The sequence below is a fragment of the Hemitrygon akajei genome, chromosome 8 (assembly GCF_048418815.1).
Source record: "Hemitrygon akajei chromosome 8, sHemAka1.3, whole genome shotgun sequence".
Lineage (NCBI taxonomy): Eukaryota > Metazoa > Chordata > Chondrichthyes > Myliobatiformes > Dasyatidae > Hemitrygon > Hemitrygon akajei.
The window spans coordinates 105,065,954-105,081,154 of NC_133131.1; the positions used below are offsets into that span (position 1 = coordinate 105,065,954).

The following is a 15,201-nucleotide window of genomic DNA, read 5'->3' on the forward strand; positions in this document are numbered from 1 at the left end:
GCATTCAAGACTGGTGACCCAGAACTATACAAGAAAACCTGGTATGACCTACGGAAGGCTATTTTTAGGGCAAAAAAAACCAATTCCAATTGAGCTTAGAGACAGATTCGGATGCACGACAGCTCTGACAGTGTGTGCGAGGCATCATTGTTGGTGGTGAGCCTGACCACTGTTGTGCCAATGGCGAACTGGACAGTGTGATTACTCAGGTGTTTGGCCCTGCAGTCATGTGTGAGCAGAGTGTAGAACAATGGGCTCAGCACACTGTCCTGGGGGTACCTATGTTGAGAATGATGGGGAGGAAGGAATGGTTGTACTTCCTGATTACCCGAGGTCTGTTGGTAAGGAAGTCCAACAACCAGATATACACTGGTGTATTTAGACCGAGGAGTAGGAGTTTGTTCACCAAGCTCTGTGGGACCATAGTGTTAAATGCTGAACTGGAATCCAGAAACAGCATTCTGGCATAAGTGTCCTTGTTTTCTAGGTGTGTCAGGGCCAGGTGCATGGCAGATTCTATGGTATCGGGTTCTGTCGCTAAGCATATCGCTGAGTGTCCGGTGTTGCAGGAATGGATTTTTTTGATATGTGCCATTACCAGCTGTTCAAAGCACTTCATGATGATTGGTGTCAGTGCCACTGGGTGGTAGTCATTTAGATCTGAAGGTGCACAGTTATTTCACTGAACAGTTCTTACAACCCATGGACTCTCTTTCAAGGACTTTTCATCTTACGTTCTCAATATTTATTGCTTATTTATTTAGATTATTTCTTGTTTATTTCCCTTCCTTTTTGTATTTGCACGGTGTGTAGTTTTTTGGAATTTTGTTTGCTTGATCATTCTGTTGGGTGCAGTCTTTCTTTGATTCTATTGTGTATCTTGTATTTACTGTGATTACCTGCAAGAAAATGAATGGGTTGATGTGGTGACATATATGAATTTTGATAATAAACTTACTTTGAACTTTGAAGGTGGCTGACTTGAAGCTTGCAGGGACTGCAGCCTGGAGGAGTGAAGTGTTAAAGATGTCCATCAAGATGCCAGTGGAGTGGAGTGTACACTACCCGAGTCCTTGGCCTGGGATGTTGTCTGGCACGGCCGTCTTACAGAGCTTGACTCTCTGCAGAGTTCTTCTACTATCTGCTACTGTTATAGACAGTGGCTGTTCACCTGGGAGGGGTTTACCTTTTGTGCCTGGCATTGTGTTGCATGCCTCAAAGTGTGCATGAAAATTGTTGTGTGTGCCAGCAAGTTAGGTGTCATTGGTACAGTCGATGCCAAGCCACATACTCCAGGTGGTCCTGAATTTTTTATGCATAGTCGGTCTTTCCCTCTTGACGGCTAAGATGAGGTTTCTCCTGACTGCTCTGAGAGCTGTTTTGTCTCCAGACCTGAAGACAGTGTCCCAGGCTTTTAGTAGGGAGCACATCTCAACGTTCAGCTAGGGACTTTGGTTGAGTTGTGATATGACCTATCTTGAGGTACCAACGTCATGCAAGCACTTAACGATGTCACTGGTGGCAGATGAGGCATGTCCCTCAAGGTCTCTGTCTTGTCCATTTATGGCAGCCTCCTTGAACATCTGCTAGTTAGTCTGTTCAAAACAGCATAGATATTACCTCATCAGGCCACACAGTGATGGTCCAGTATATACAGTGAATTCCGGTAAATTGGTCCATCGGTTAATCGGCGCAGTTGCTTGGGGGCAAATTGAGAAAAGAGCTGGGATTCCCTTGGTTTATCCAGGACACTGTGCTGCTTAAATGGGGCAGGACCTACAGTCTGTCATGTGCACTTGTGTGGCCATTAGGTACTATGCCGTGCTTATACCTTTTGGGCCAATGGATCCTGATTCAAAAAGCAGAGATTTTTTGATAGTTTTGTTTTTATTTATTTTGACTTTAAAAATAAGCAGTACTGCGACGTTATTTTTATGTTATTTGTCAACAATTTGGATGATGGAATTGATGGCATTGTGGCCAAGTTCGCAAATGGTACGAAAATAGGTGGAGAGGCAGGTAGTGTTAAGGAAGCAGTGAGCCTGCAGAATGACTTCAGACAGATTGAGAGAATGGGCAAAGAAGTGGTAGGTGGAATGTAGTGCAGTGAAGTGTATGATCATGCACTTTGGTGGAAGGAATAAAGGTGCAGGCTATTTTTTTTATGAACAGGGAGAATATTCAAAAATCAGAGCTGCAAAGGGACTTGGGAGTCCTCATGCATTATTCCCTGAAGCAAAACTTGCAGGATGAGTCGATGGCAAGGAATGCAAATGCAATGTTAGCATTCATTTCAAGACCAAAATAGAAAAGCAAGGATGTAATGCTGAGACATTGCAAGGCATCCGTGAGACCACAGTTGGAATATTGTGAGTAGACTTGATGAGCTGAATAGCCTAATTCTGCTCTTATGTCTTATTGTCTTGCGTTTTAATGATGTTTCAAATTTCCCTAGATTGTGATTTGAAAGGCATTATGTAACGTACAGCAATAAAGACAGTGAAGAGAAAACAGAGAACAACAGACCAGCTATTCTGACTGCAGCTGTAAAGGTAAAGCAAGAATCCACAGCACAGGCACACTTGAGAAATCAATATAATTGGGAAATCAAAATAATTAATCAATATAGAATTATTAAAAGAAAATGTTTTTTGACAAATAGCATTATTTGTTTGATTATGTAGTTAGCGAGGCAAGAAGAGACCAAAAGCAAAACACTTAGTGGCCACCTTATGAGGTACACCTGTAAACCTGCTCATTAATGCAAATATCTAATTAGCCAATCATATGACAGTATGTCAATGCATAAAAATATGCACACATGGTCAAGAGCTTCAGTTGTTCAGACCAAAAATCAGAATGGGGAAGAAATATGATCTAAGTGACTTTGACCATGAAATGATTTTTGGTGCCAGACAATGTGGTTTCAGTTTCTCAGAAACTGCAGGACTCCTGGGATTTTCATCCACAACTATCTCTAGAGTTTACAGAAAATAGTCCTGAAAACAAAAAAAAACCTGTGAGCAACAAATCTATGGGTGAAAACACCTTATTAATGAGAGAGGTCAGAGGAGAATGGCCAGACTGGTTCAAGCTTACAGTAAGGCAACAGTAATTCAAATAATCACCCATTACAACAGTGGTGTGCAGAAAAGCATCTCTGAACACACATGTCAAATCTTGAAGTGGATGTACTACAACTGTAGAAGACCGTGAACACACACTCAATAGCTGCTTTGTAATAAACATCCACTTAGTGCATGTTTATGTTTTTCTGGAAGTCATTTGTGATGCTGCTAGAAAAAAGATCAAGAATAGGTAGGTAATAATGTTAACAATGAGAGTTCAGTTGTACTAATTTATAATGAAAAGAAACTGAAAAAAATTATAAATTATAAGAAACAAAAAGTAGCAATTACCATGTTATTGGCAAGCAACAATCAATATGCTGAAAGAACTCGGTGGCTCCTGCATCATCTGTGAGGGGATATTCATTTTAAGTAGGTAAGCTGTAAGAGTTTGCCATATGAATTAAAAACGGAGCCTCAGATCTGTACAATCTATATTTGTAGTTGGGATGAATTGACAAAGAATAAGAAGTTGTATGCAATGCAAACTCATCTGGGAATTGTAAGCTGTGAAGTATAAGATACAATTTGGCAGATACTTGGCATATTAGTAAATTAGGTATTTATAATGAGTACTTTGGGATTTCTCAAATATACCATTGATTACCAAGGTAATAACATCATTATAGCATAATTTTAAAGCTTAAAAACAGCTTAATCAATTGCAAATAAAATAATTTAGAAGATTTAGAGTTTAATTGTAATTTAACTGCAATGGATCTCCTTTGAAAGCAAGAAGGCACACATAAGCTGAATCTTTGCTGACTCCAGGACTTGACCTTTGACAAAAGTGAGCCAGTGTCAGAGTGGGGAGATCAGGCTATAGAGGTTTCAGTGAGGTGAGACAGACACTGAATGAAGATTATTTTTTCATTTAATTTTTCCTTCTTTCTTGCTTATTGCAAAGTTAAGACAGTGAGATGGCAGGCAGGACAATGGAATGCACTTCTTGCAGGATGTGGGAAGGCCAGGAGTCCTCCGCTGATCCTGATGACTACACCTGCAGGAAGTACACCCAGCTGCAGCTAAGGAATCAGAGTTGAAACTGGATGAACTCCAGATCATTTGGGAAGCTGAATGGTTGATCGACGGGACATACAGGGAGCTAGTTACACCCAAGGTGCAGGATACAGGTAACTGGGTGACTGCCGAGAGAGGAAAAGGAAATGGGCAGCTGGTGCAGTGTACCCCTGTGACTATTCCCCTCAGCAACAGGTACACCACTTTGGATAGTGTTGGTGGAATGACCTAGAGAGGAAAGCCACAGTAGTCAGGTCTCTGGCACTGAGTCTCGCCTTGTGGTTCAGATGGGGAGAAAAGCAGTGCTGTAGTGATAGGGGATTCCATAGAGGAACAGAAAAGAGATTCTGTGAATGTGAAAGAGACACCCAGGTGGTATGTTGCCTCCCAGCTGCTAGTGTCAGGGATGTCTCGGATTGGGTCCACAATATTCTAAAGGGAGAGAAAGAATAGCCAGAATTATTGGTACTGGCGACATAGGAAGGAAAAGGGAGGAGGTCATAAAAGGAGAATGTAGCGAGCTAGGTAGAAAGCTGAAAAGCGGAACCTCCAGGGTAGTAATCTCTGGAATGCTGTCTGTGCTGCGTGACAGTATAGGAAGAATAGGCAGATGAATGGGTGACTGAAGAATTGGTACAGGGGGTCACATGTTTTCAGATTTCTGAATCATTGGGATCTTTTCTGGGGAAGGTATGACGTGCACAAAAAAGGATGGGTTACGCTTGAACACGACAGGGATCGATGTAATTGCAGCCAGGTTTGCTAGGGGAGGGTTTAAACTAATTTGGCAGGAGGATGGGAACTGAAGTGAAACCACTAAGTTGGTAGACAACTAAAGAACGTAGTGAGGCTGTGAGGAACAACAGGCAGATGATAGGGCAAAATTGCAGTTAGTGGGATGAGTTAAAGTGTAACTAGGGGCCAAAATTGAATAGGGTGATGAATACAGGACTAAAGATATAATATTTGAATGCACACAGTATATGGAATAAGGTAGATGATCTTGTAGCCCAGTTAGAGATTGTCAGATATGATGGTGTGGGGATCACTCAGTCGTGGCTGAAAAATGATCATACAGTAGATGGGAGCTTAACATCCAAAGATACATGTTGTATCAATAGGACAGGCAGATAGGGAAAGGGGTTGGGTGGCTCTGTTGGTAAAAAAAATTGAATCAAATTCTTAGAAAGAGAGGACACGATATCAGAAGATGTAGTATGTTGTAGGTAGAATTCAGAAATTGAAGGGTAAAAAGACCCTGATGGGAGTTATGTACAGGCCTCTGAAAGGTAGCTAGGATGTGGGCTACAAATTACAATGGGAGATAGAAAATGCATAAAAAGGGCAATGTTACGATATTTATGGGAATTTCAATATGCCATTAGATTGGGAAATCAGGTTCCTGCTAAATCCCAATAGATGGAATTTGTAGAGTACCTTTGACATAGCTTTTTAGAGCAGTTTGTGGTTGAGCCCAGTCAGGGAATGGTAATTCTGGACTGGGTGTTATGTATTGGCTCAGATATGATTAGAGAGCTTATGGTAAAAGGAAACCTTAGGAGGCAATGGTCATGATATATTATTTATCCGGCAGTTTGAGGAGAAGCTAAAATCAAATGTATCAGTATTACAGTGGAGTAAAGGGAATTACAGAGACTTAAGTGAGGAACTCGTCAAAGTTGAATGAAAGGTGACACTAGCAGGGATGACAGCAGAACAGCAATGGCTGGAGTTTCTGGGAGCAGTTCAGAAGGTGCAGGAAAGATACATCTCAAATATGAAGAAAGGAGGATGAGGCAACTGTGGCTGACAAGAGAAGTCAAAGACAGCATAAAAGCAGAAGACTAGGCGTACATTTCATAGCAAAAAATAGTGGGAAGGTAGAGGATTGGGAAGCTTTTAAAAACCAAAAGAACACAACTAAAAAGCCATAAAAAGATAAAGACGAAATATGAAAGTAAGCTAGCTAATAGTATAAAAGACGAATCAAGAAGTTTTTCAGATATATGAAGAGTAAAAGAGAGACAAGAGTGTATATCAGACCACTGGAAAATAATGCTGGAAAAGTAGTAATGGGGAACAAAGAAATTGAGGACAAACTGAATAAATACTTTACATCAGTCTTCACAGTGAATGATAATAGTAGAATGCCAGAAATGTGACAGTATCAGGGTGGCAGAAGTGAGTATCATTGCTAATACTAAGGAGAAGGTGTTTGGGAAACTGATAAGTTTGAAGATAGATAAGCCACCTGGACCAGAAGAACTACACCCCAGGGTTCTGTGATATGTAGCTGAAGTATTTTTGGAACACTAGCATGGATGATGGCAAAGCAGCAATGGCTGGGATTTCTGGAAGCAACCCGGAAGGCACAGGATATATACATCCCAAAGAGGAAGAAGTATTCTAAAGGCAAGATGACACAACCAAGGTTAACAACAGAAGTCAAAGCCAAATAAATGCCAAAAAGGGGGCATATAATAGAACAAAATTAGTGGGAAGTTAGAGGATTAGGAAGCTTTCAAATATCAACAGAAGGCAACTAAAAGGTTATTAAGAAGGTAAAGATGGAATACAAAAGTAAGCTAGCTAATAATATTAAAGAGGATACCGGAAGTTTCTTCAGATACATAAAGTGTAAGAGTGGCGAAAGTGGATATCAGACCTTTGAAAATTGATGTTGAGAGGTAGTAATGGGGGACAAGGAAATAACAGATGAACTTAATTATTTTTTGCATGTCTTCACTGTGGAAGACTCTAGCAGCATGATAGAAGTTTCAGGTGTCAGGGGTCATGAAGTGTGTGAAGTTACCATTAATAGAGAGAAGGTTATTGGGAAAGTGAAAGATCTAAAGGTAGATAAGTCACCTGGACCAGATGGTGTACACCTCAGGGTTCTGAACAAGGTGGCTGAAGAGGTTGTGGAGGCATTTTTAATGATCTTTCAAGAATCACTAGATGGTTCTGGATGATTGGAAAATTGCAAAGGTGTCTCCACTGTGTAAACAGGGAGGTGGGCAGAAGAAAGGGAACTATAGGTCACTTAGCCTGACTTCAGTGGTTGGAGTCCATTATTAAGCATGAGGTTTCATGGTACTTGATACACATGACAAAATAGGCCAAAGTTGGCATGGTTTCAAGGGAAAATCTTGCTTGACTAATTTGTTGAAATTCTTTGAGGAAATAACAGGCAGGATAGACAAATGTTTGCTTGGATTTTCAGAAGGCCTCTGACGAGGTGCGTACTTGAGGCTGCTTAACAAGCTAGGAGGCCATGATAGTACAGGAAGGATTCTAACACGGATAGAAGATTGTCTGGCTGGCAGGAAGCAAAGTATGGGAAAAAATGGGGGCTTTTCCGGTTGGCTGCTGCTGACTTGTGGTGTTCCATCGCTTCTTCTCACGTTATATATCAATGATTTATCAACCCACAGCAGATTCAGGAACAATTTTAACCTGTCAACTATTAGGCTCTTGAACCAGTGGGGATAACGTCTCTCGGCCCATCACTGAACTGTTCCCCCAACTTATAGACTCAATTTCAAGAACACTTTATGTCATCTTCTCGATATTTATTGCTTATTTACTTATTACTGTTATTTCTTTTTTTCTTATTTTGTGTGTTGCACTGTATGTTGTCTTTTGAACATTAGTTGTTTATACTGTCCTATTGGGTGTGGTCTCTCATAAATTTCATTAATTTGATTGGATTTTCTGAGTATGCCTGCAAGAAAACAAATCTCAGGGTTGTATATGGTGACATTTTTGTACTTCGAAAATAAATTTACTTTCAACTTTAATTTGATTGAAGGATTTGATGGTTTTGTGGTCATTGTTGCAGAGGATATGAAGATAGGTGGAGGGGCAGGTAGTGTTGAGGAAGCAGGGTGTCTTCACCTTACTCCAACAGCAACAAGAGGGAAAGCAGTAAAGTACAGGCAGACAGCGCTGAATACCTGCTCATCTTCCACTCTTGTTCTCATCAGTTTCAATCTTGCTTGACACTTTATTCAGGGTGGAGTAATGAAATGGGCCATGTGTTCATATTTCGCCATTGGGAAACATGCCCACACACTCTGCTCTCAACTTCGCTAAATTCCCCCGGACATCGCAAAGAACACCAGGTTGCTCAGTCAGCCCCACAAACAAAAATCAAAATGGTAATTACAGGATGCAATCAAGCAGCTCAGGAGAAGCAGCATTTTGAAAAGAAATAGTAGTTTAAAGGGTGGGGGGGGGGGGGTTCACCAAACTGTGATTCTTCTAAGTTTCCATCTCGACAATCACAATGCTTAATACATTGGGAAGTAAAGCGCATATCCTTGTGTCTATTCTGGATTTTTTTACAGCACGGCAGCTCAATAGTGTTGCCGTTACTTCCAGCAGCAGCTCCCATCGAGAACAAACACTTCAGAACTCCAGCTTTGTCAGAACATCATGTAGGCTGGTGTGCAAATTGTGATTTATGCATTTCCCTACACACAGTTAATGGCAACAATTTTAAAATAATACACAAATCACAATTGCAAAGTGCTTGTGAACATTATTCCTTGGCATCCCAGATAAAACTGTTGCAGAACTTCTTACAGTGCATTTTGATAAATGACTTACAGCAAGTTTTAGAGCCTTGACCTTTCATAGATTTAGGGAATTGTTAAATTTAATTTTTTTTGTTCAAAATAAAAACCCAGTAATATAGTTAAAGATATCTTAGAACTTGAAGGCTATAAGATTTTGCAGTTTCTTTAAAGCCGTTCTATTGTACTTGCTGTTTTGTTAGTGCTCAGTGTATTATATAATACCAATACATGTTAAAGGTACAATGGTATGTGACCTAGGAGGGGATTCAATTCCCTCAAAGTAGTGGTAATCTCATACGTTTTCTGACCAAGTGGATTTTAAGTTGCTTTGGTTATTGATTTAGGATTTGCTGCTGAAAAAATCATTGGCTCCTGCTACAGTGCATCCTGCAGCCATGAATGTACAGTGATAGATAAACTGGTTAAGTGATTAGGCCAGTGGTGAAATACAGATTAATTAGACTCCTTTAACAAGGATGGTGGCATTCTTTTAGGATTTGTGCCAAACAGTAAGTGGAAAGTTTTCCATCAGATTTTAATTCTCTACCTTTAAGGCGAGGACAGTGTTGTGAGGAGAAGCAGAATACCCAAGATTCTGAGCAGTTTTCAGGACCATAACATTGACAAGACAAGTCACATTGAATTTCTTGTGGATGGTTCCTCTCAGGATGTTGACAAAAAGAGATTTAACAAGTTCATCCTATTAGTGGCAAAGGGTGGTGGTTACCTTTTCTATCAGAAATGGCAGGTGTCTGACACTTATATGCCCTTTTTGTTCATTAGGTTAAATTTGAACAGCCCTCTTCATTGTCACAAATTACAAATATTATGATTGGCATTATCTTTAACCTTGTCTGGTCTGCATAACAATCACCCCAAGTCTTTTTCCATTCGTGTGATTTGTATAGTAGACAAGGAATCTCGTTACCTCTTTCCATTCCTTCTAGGTCCTTTATCATTTCCTATGAAGTTCACAGATATCCTTGGACCTCCTCAATTTTGCATTTGCAGGGGACTATTCAAAAACTATTTTGAAGAGATACAAGATTTTACCCCGCACCAGCTTATCAGCATCTCTCTTGACCTTTGCATCACATTGGTCTGTGTGGCACAAGCTGAAATTTCATCTGACTGAATATTAACAAGACCCAAGGTTGTCATTGAACCCTACCCCATACTCCATTCAATAAATTCTGTTTTCTCACACACAGTTGATTAACTGCAGTATATACAACCTCAGCATTATATATAACACTGTGATGGACTCCCAACTTTTATGTCATCCGTATTATCAAGGTTGGCAACTCCATATTAACATTGCTGCCTCAGTAAAATTTTTCTGAACTACTCCACCACCCTCCATGAAGTTCTTTCAGGATCCTGCTATCCATCAGGTGACAGGCAGCTGAAAGATAGACTGCCTATCACCTCTCTCATGATTCTGCCTTCTTCTACTACCCATAGTGCTTTCCCCTTACATTCCTTCTTCACCTTTCCTGCCTATTCCGTCCCTGCTTCCCTTTCCCCACCCCTTGATCTTTCCTCTGATTGGTTTTTCACCTGCACCTTCTCCCCACCCCCCCACCTTCTTTACAGGGCCCCTGCCCCCTCCTTCTTCAGTCCTGACGAAGGGTCTTGGCCCGAAACGTTGACTGTTCATTTCAACGGATGCTGCCCAACCTGCTGAGTTCATCCAGCTTGTTTGTATGTGTTGATTTGACCACAGCATCTGCAGTGTACTTTGTGTTTGTGATTCACACATTATCCTTTGTTCATCGGTAGCTAATCCAGAAACACCTTGAATATAAAACTTACATCTTTTTGATCACCTTGCTCCATTTTCACATCATTTCCCATCTCTATAACATCATCTAGTCCTGCAACTCTTAAGGCTGCTGTGAACTGACTTTAATTGTTGCTCATAATTACTCATTTATAAACTGTTTTATGAATAAAGATGAACAGTGTATATGTATTAGCAAATGTCTACACGGCTGACTTGGAAATAAATTGATAAAACAGTTTAAAGTAGCCGAGTCTACAATCTACTTCTCACCACCACAAAAGCCTGAGAAGTCTTGTGATAATAGAAACATAGAAAACCTACAGCACAATCCAGGCCCTTCCGCCCACAATACTATGCTGAACATGTACTCACTTTAGAAATTACCTCGGGTTACACATAGCTCTCTATTTCTCTCAGCTCCATATACCTATCCAGGAGTCACTTAAAAGACCCTATTGTATAATGTTGTGAGGTTGAGATAAGTTGCTTCTGTCAGCCCTCACTGTATTTCTTTGAGACAACTTCTGGGAAGTTTCCACAGTCCTCGTTAACTACAATGTTACCAGAATTAATTGATGCAATACCTGATCAAAGACGATTTTGCCGTTAAGTGAAGCTGCTTTCACATTAGAACAGTGTAACCCAGGAACAGGCCCTTTGACCCACAGTGTCTGTGCAAAACACAATGCCAAATTAAACTCATTGTATATTTATTTGACCATTTTAAAAGCCACTATTCATCTTCTTCCTCCATGACCCTAGCAGCCCATTTCAAACACCTTCCACTCTGTGTCATAGAAACTTGCCCTGCACATCTACTTGTAACTTTTCCCCTCTGGCATGGCCTCTTTTGACATGACATTCTGCCCTGGGAAAATGTTTCTATCTTTCCTTTGCTATCTATAACTTCATTAACTTCTTTCAAGTATACCCTTAGAGTCCCACACTCTAGAGAAAACAACCAAATTTTGTCCAACCTCTTTATAGCTAACACTCATTAATCTAACCAGCATCCTGGTAAGCCCCTTCTGTACCCTTTCAAAGACTCCACATCCTGTGAAGGGGGTTGACCAAAATGGTACACAATATTCCAAGTGCAGCCTAATTAAGGTTTTAAATAGCTGCAACCTGACTTTGTGACTCTTTAACTCAATGCCCCGAAGGAGACAAGGATGCCAAATGCATTTTTTACGATCCTATCTGCTGTTTGTCCACTTGTAAGGAACCCTCCATACATCAATGCTGTTAAGGGTTTGACCATTGACAGTATACTTTCCCCTTACGTTTGTCATCCCAAAGTGCAACACTTGTCTGGGTTAAACTCCATCTGCCATCTCTCCACCCACATACCTGTATGTAACTGCACAGAGACAAACTCTTCAATCCAACTTGCCCATGTTAGTCTTACTTGTCTGAATTTGGATCATATCTTTCAAAATCTTTTCTCTCCTTTAACTGTCCAAATGTCTTAAACAGTGTAAATGTACCCATCTCTACTACTTTCTGTAGCAGCTTGTTATACATTCCTGACACCCAGTGTACTAAGAAATTACCCTTCATATCCTTATAAAGCCTCAAAGATGGACAATTTTAAGCCGCTAGATGTGTCAATATTGTTTATCAATTGACATGGCAGTAGTGTCACACAACTAGATGAAGAACGACTTATGGCAATTTTATTTTATCATATGCAGAGTATTATTGTAGTGCTGTATTTTGGTTTACATATATCTTATGATTTTTACATAAAATTTGGTACTACTTAAGTAAATGCACATCTCAGCAATCTTGCCAAATTTTAGCTATGGCACAATTTGTATATAGACATTAAACAGAAATAAATGTTACATAATTTTCTCTTCAACAACTATTAAATCATAATCATGTTTCTCAAGTTTTCATTAGCAATTCATCTGTGAATTTGGTGGCAAGTACAAAGAAGGACAACATTATGTTTTAAAACTACAAAAAGATATGCCACTAAATTGCTGATTTTCTTGGTGGGGGCTAAGGATACATATTCCAACTAACAATTCAACAGTAGTAGATTCTGATTTTTTTGTTAAATGAGAAGAGTTATTGTCAAGGTAAGAATGCCAAATGTATATTAGATACTTGGTAATGCAGTGCTTCACCTGCAGGATTAAGGGAAGAACATATTGTTGGCACTGCTGGTCCTAACATATGTTCAAAAGTATTCTGAAAGCTTCAGATTCAAATTTAGTTCGTAAGTTCTAGGATACTTACTATGTATGAGAAAAGATACTTTGTCACTTGCAAGGGCCCTTTAGCATACAGTTAGTAATATACTAGTACAGTTGAATTAAATGCTTAATTTTGATGAGTTTAATTTGACCAAACCTGTGCATTTGATGACATAAATATCAAAGAGCCAGCTAAATGATTTGTCAAAAATATTTGTGCAAACATTTGTTTTCTTCCTTCTTCCGTGACATATGTTTATTTACCACAATGTCACAATTATTTTCAGTTACTCAAGAAGAAATGGAAGGAGTCCAGGAGTTTGATATGTGTATGGAACTTGTTCTTCCATCAATTTGCTTTGTATTCGAGGGAACAGAGACCTAAAATAAAAAATTAACAGTAACAAATTATTTTTTGCATTTAAGTATAATGGAGAGCTTACATTAGTCATGGTGCACATTGCTTTGAATCCAACCCGTTGTCTGACTTTGCCAGCCACTCACCTTGACAGTATGCAGTTAAGTGTTTTGCATCAAATGTCCACCTCCAGGAAGTGGAGAAGGATCCAAATATCAAGTACTCTCAAGGGTAGATATTGAGCTCCTGCTCATGGAATGTCTCACAATGCTCCGTTAGCTATGCCAGCTCACCATTATCAAAATGCCTCTATTAGAAGCATTTTAAAAACAGTTTGGATAGATTTACATAATTATATTTTCAGAGATGTCCCCTGAGAGTTGCGTAATGCAGTTGAAAGTCATAAGAAGAGCCCCAGGTCAAGAGTCAATGAGAACCTAATGGAAGTTAGTAAAAAATAAATTCTAAGGATACATGGTGATAAATTCCAGAACCTAATAATATGCATCATAAAGTTAAGAAGGAGGTAGCTATGAAGACAGTTTAAGTATTGGGAATGTCATGTTCCAAAATTTCCTTGATAATAAAATATTTCCTTCAGGTTCAAAAGTCGAAAATTGTGAAGTAGTTAGCTAGAATTCTGGAAACTACACACCACTTACCTGTTATCATTAGTAGGGAAAACACAATTTTATAAATAATAATAGGATGGGGCTGAGTTAACATGTATACATAAGAAGAAATGTATGTTTCTCAAATCAGTTTTGAAGTTGTAACTTGCAAATTGGACTTTATGTATTTGAATTTTCAGAGCACTCTAACAGGGTGCTATGCAAAAAGTTGTTCAAGAAAATTAAAGCACAAGGGATGATCAAATACTTGCATATGCAGTGTATTTAATATTTCAGTAATATTTGAGGACTATTGTAAACAGATGTTTAAACAATCTTTGTTGCTTACATAATTCATTAGGGTTAAATATAAGAAGTATGTGAACGGCATATGTCATTATGCCACCATGTCATATGTGAGCACCTCACTAAAGAAAAATAAGTATACAAGTATTCTGGGTCCTTTTTCTGGAGGTACAAAGCATAACAGTGGTAATGAGAAAGTTTTAAAACAAACCCGAAATGACTGTTGCAGTACAGCATGTTTTTCTTCATAAGGGGAGAGCAATATTCAAGTTAACAGAAGGGCAGCACGTGTTTCTTCAGAAGGGGAGGTTAAGAATATTGAGTTAAAAAAAGACAGAAAATGGATGAAATCCATGGGTTCATAAAAGGTGACGATAATAAATTTTTACGCTAGACATGTTTGATTGCACAACAGATAATTAGATGATGTATACTGGACAAATTGAGCTGTATTTTAAGACAAATGGAATAGCTAAGTGAAAAGAGTGCCAGATTTGCTAAGTGCAATAGTTAGAAAAGCATGCAGTTTGTTTTTAAGTTTAACTGCACCATCAAATCAGCAAAAATGAGCTTTGCTGATATCATAAATATAATGCAGGAATACTTAGAACCGAATCCATTGCTTTAGGTTTCATAAGCAGAATCAAAAGGAAGGGGAGTCTGTTTCAGCCTGCTTGGCTGAATTGAAGAAATTGTCAGTTCCATGATGGGCTTATTGAGAGGTTGTTTAGTTTGTGGAATCTGACAAGAAAGCATTCAAAACTGGTTCCTAACTAAAGCACAACTGCACAAAGAGCAGTTGAAATCGCTTTATCAATGGAAACAGCAGCCTGAGATGCAATTGGGTTGTAATCTGGAATGAAAGTGAGCGTGCATAAAATTGCAGCATCTAGGTTTGAAAAAGAGCACTAAACTAATCTACATGCTGTTGATGAAAATTCTGATAATGATGAGAGGGACACAGGTCAAGTTAGTCTTGAGATTTAGATGTGAAAACTGACAGAAGACAAGCAATATAGCTTGCAGACATAAGTGAGTATAGGCATATAGCAATAAAGCCCGAAATGAGTCAGTTACTGCCTGTTAAGCCGCTGGCATTTAGGCAACAATAAAGGTATTCCATCTCTGTCCTTAGCCATTTTTCTGTTGTGGCCCAGGAATGGTTCAGGGTCCTCATTTCTGTGTATGTTCCAAAAACCAATTTAGGT

At 39.3% G+C, this 15,201-nt stretch overlaps 1 protein-coding gene across 6 annotated transcripts in view; it reads right to left on the reverse strand.

Moving 5' to 3' along the window:
- Nucleotides 1–12,173: 12,173 nt before the first annotated feature.
- The window catches only part of cobl (cordon-bleu WH2 repeat protein), a 263,076-nt gene continuing 260,048 nt past the window's right edge, over nt 12,174–15,201 (reverse strand). For all 6 annotated transcript variants that reach the window (XM_073054338.1, XM_073054333.1, XM_073054337.1 and 3 more), the window contains one exon: nt 12,174–13,099. In XM_073054338.1, the coding sequence (XP_072910439.1) occupies nt 13,010–13,099 (90 nt within the window). In that variant the 3' untranslated portion in view covers nt 12,174–13,009. The remainder of the gene's footprint in view (nt 13,100–15,201) is intronic.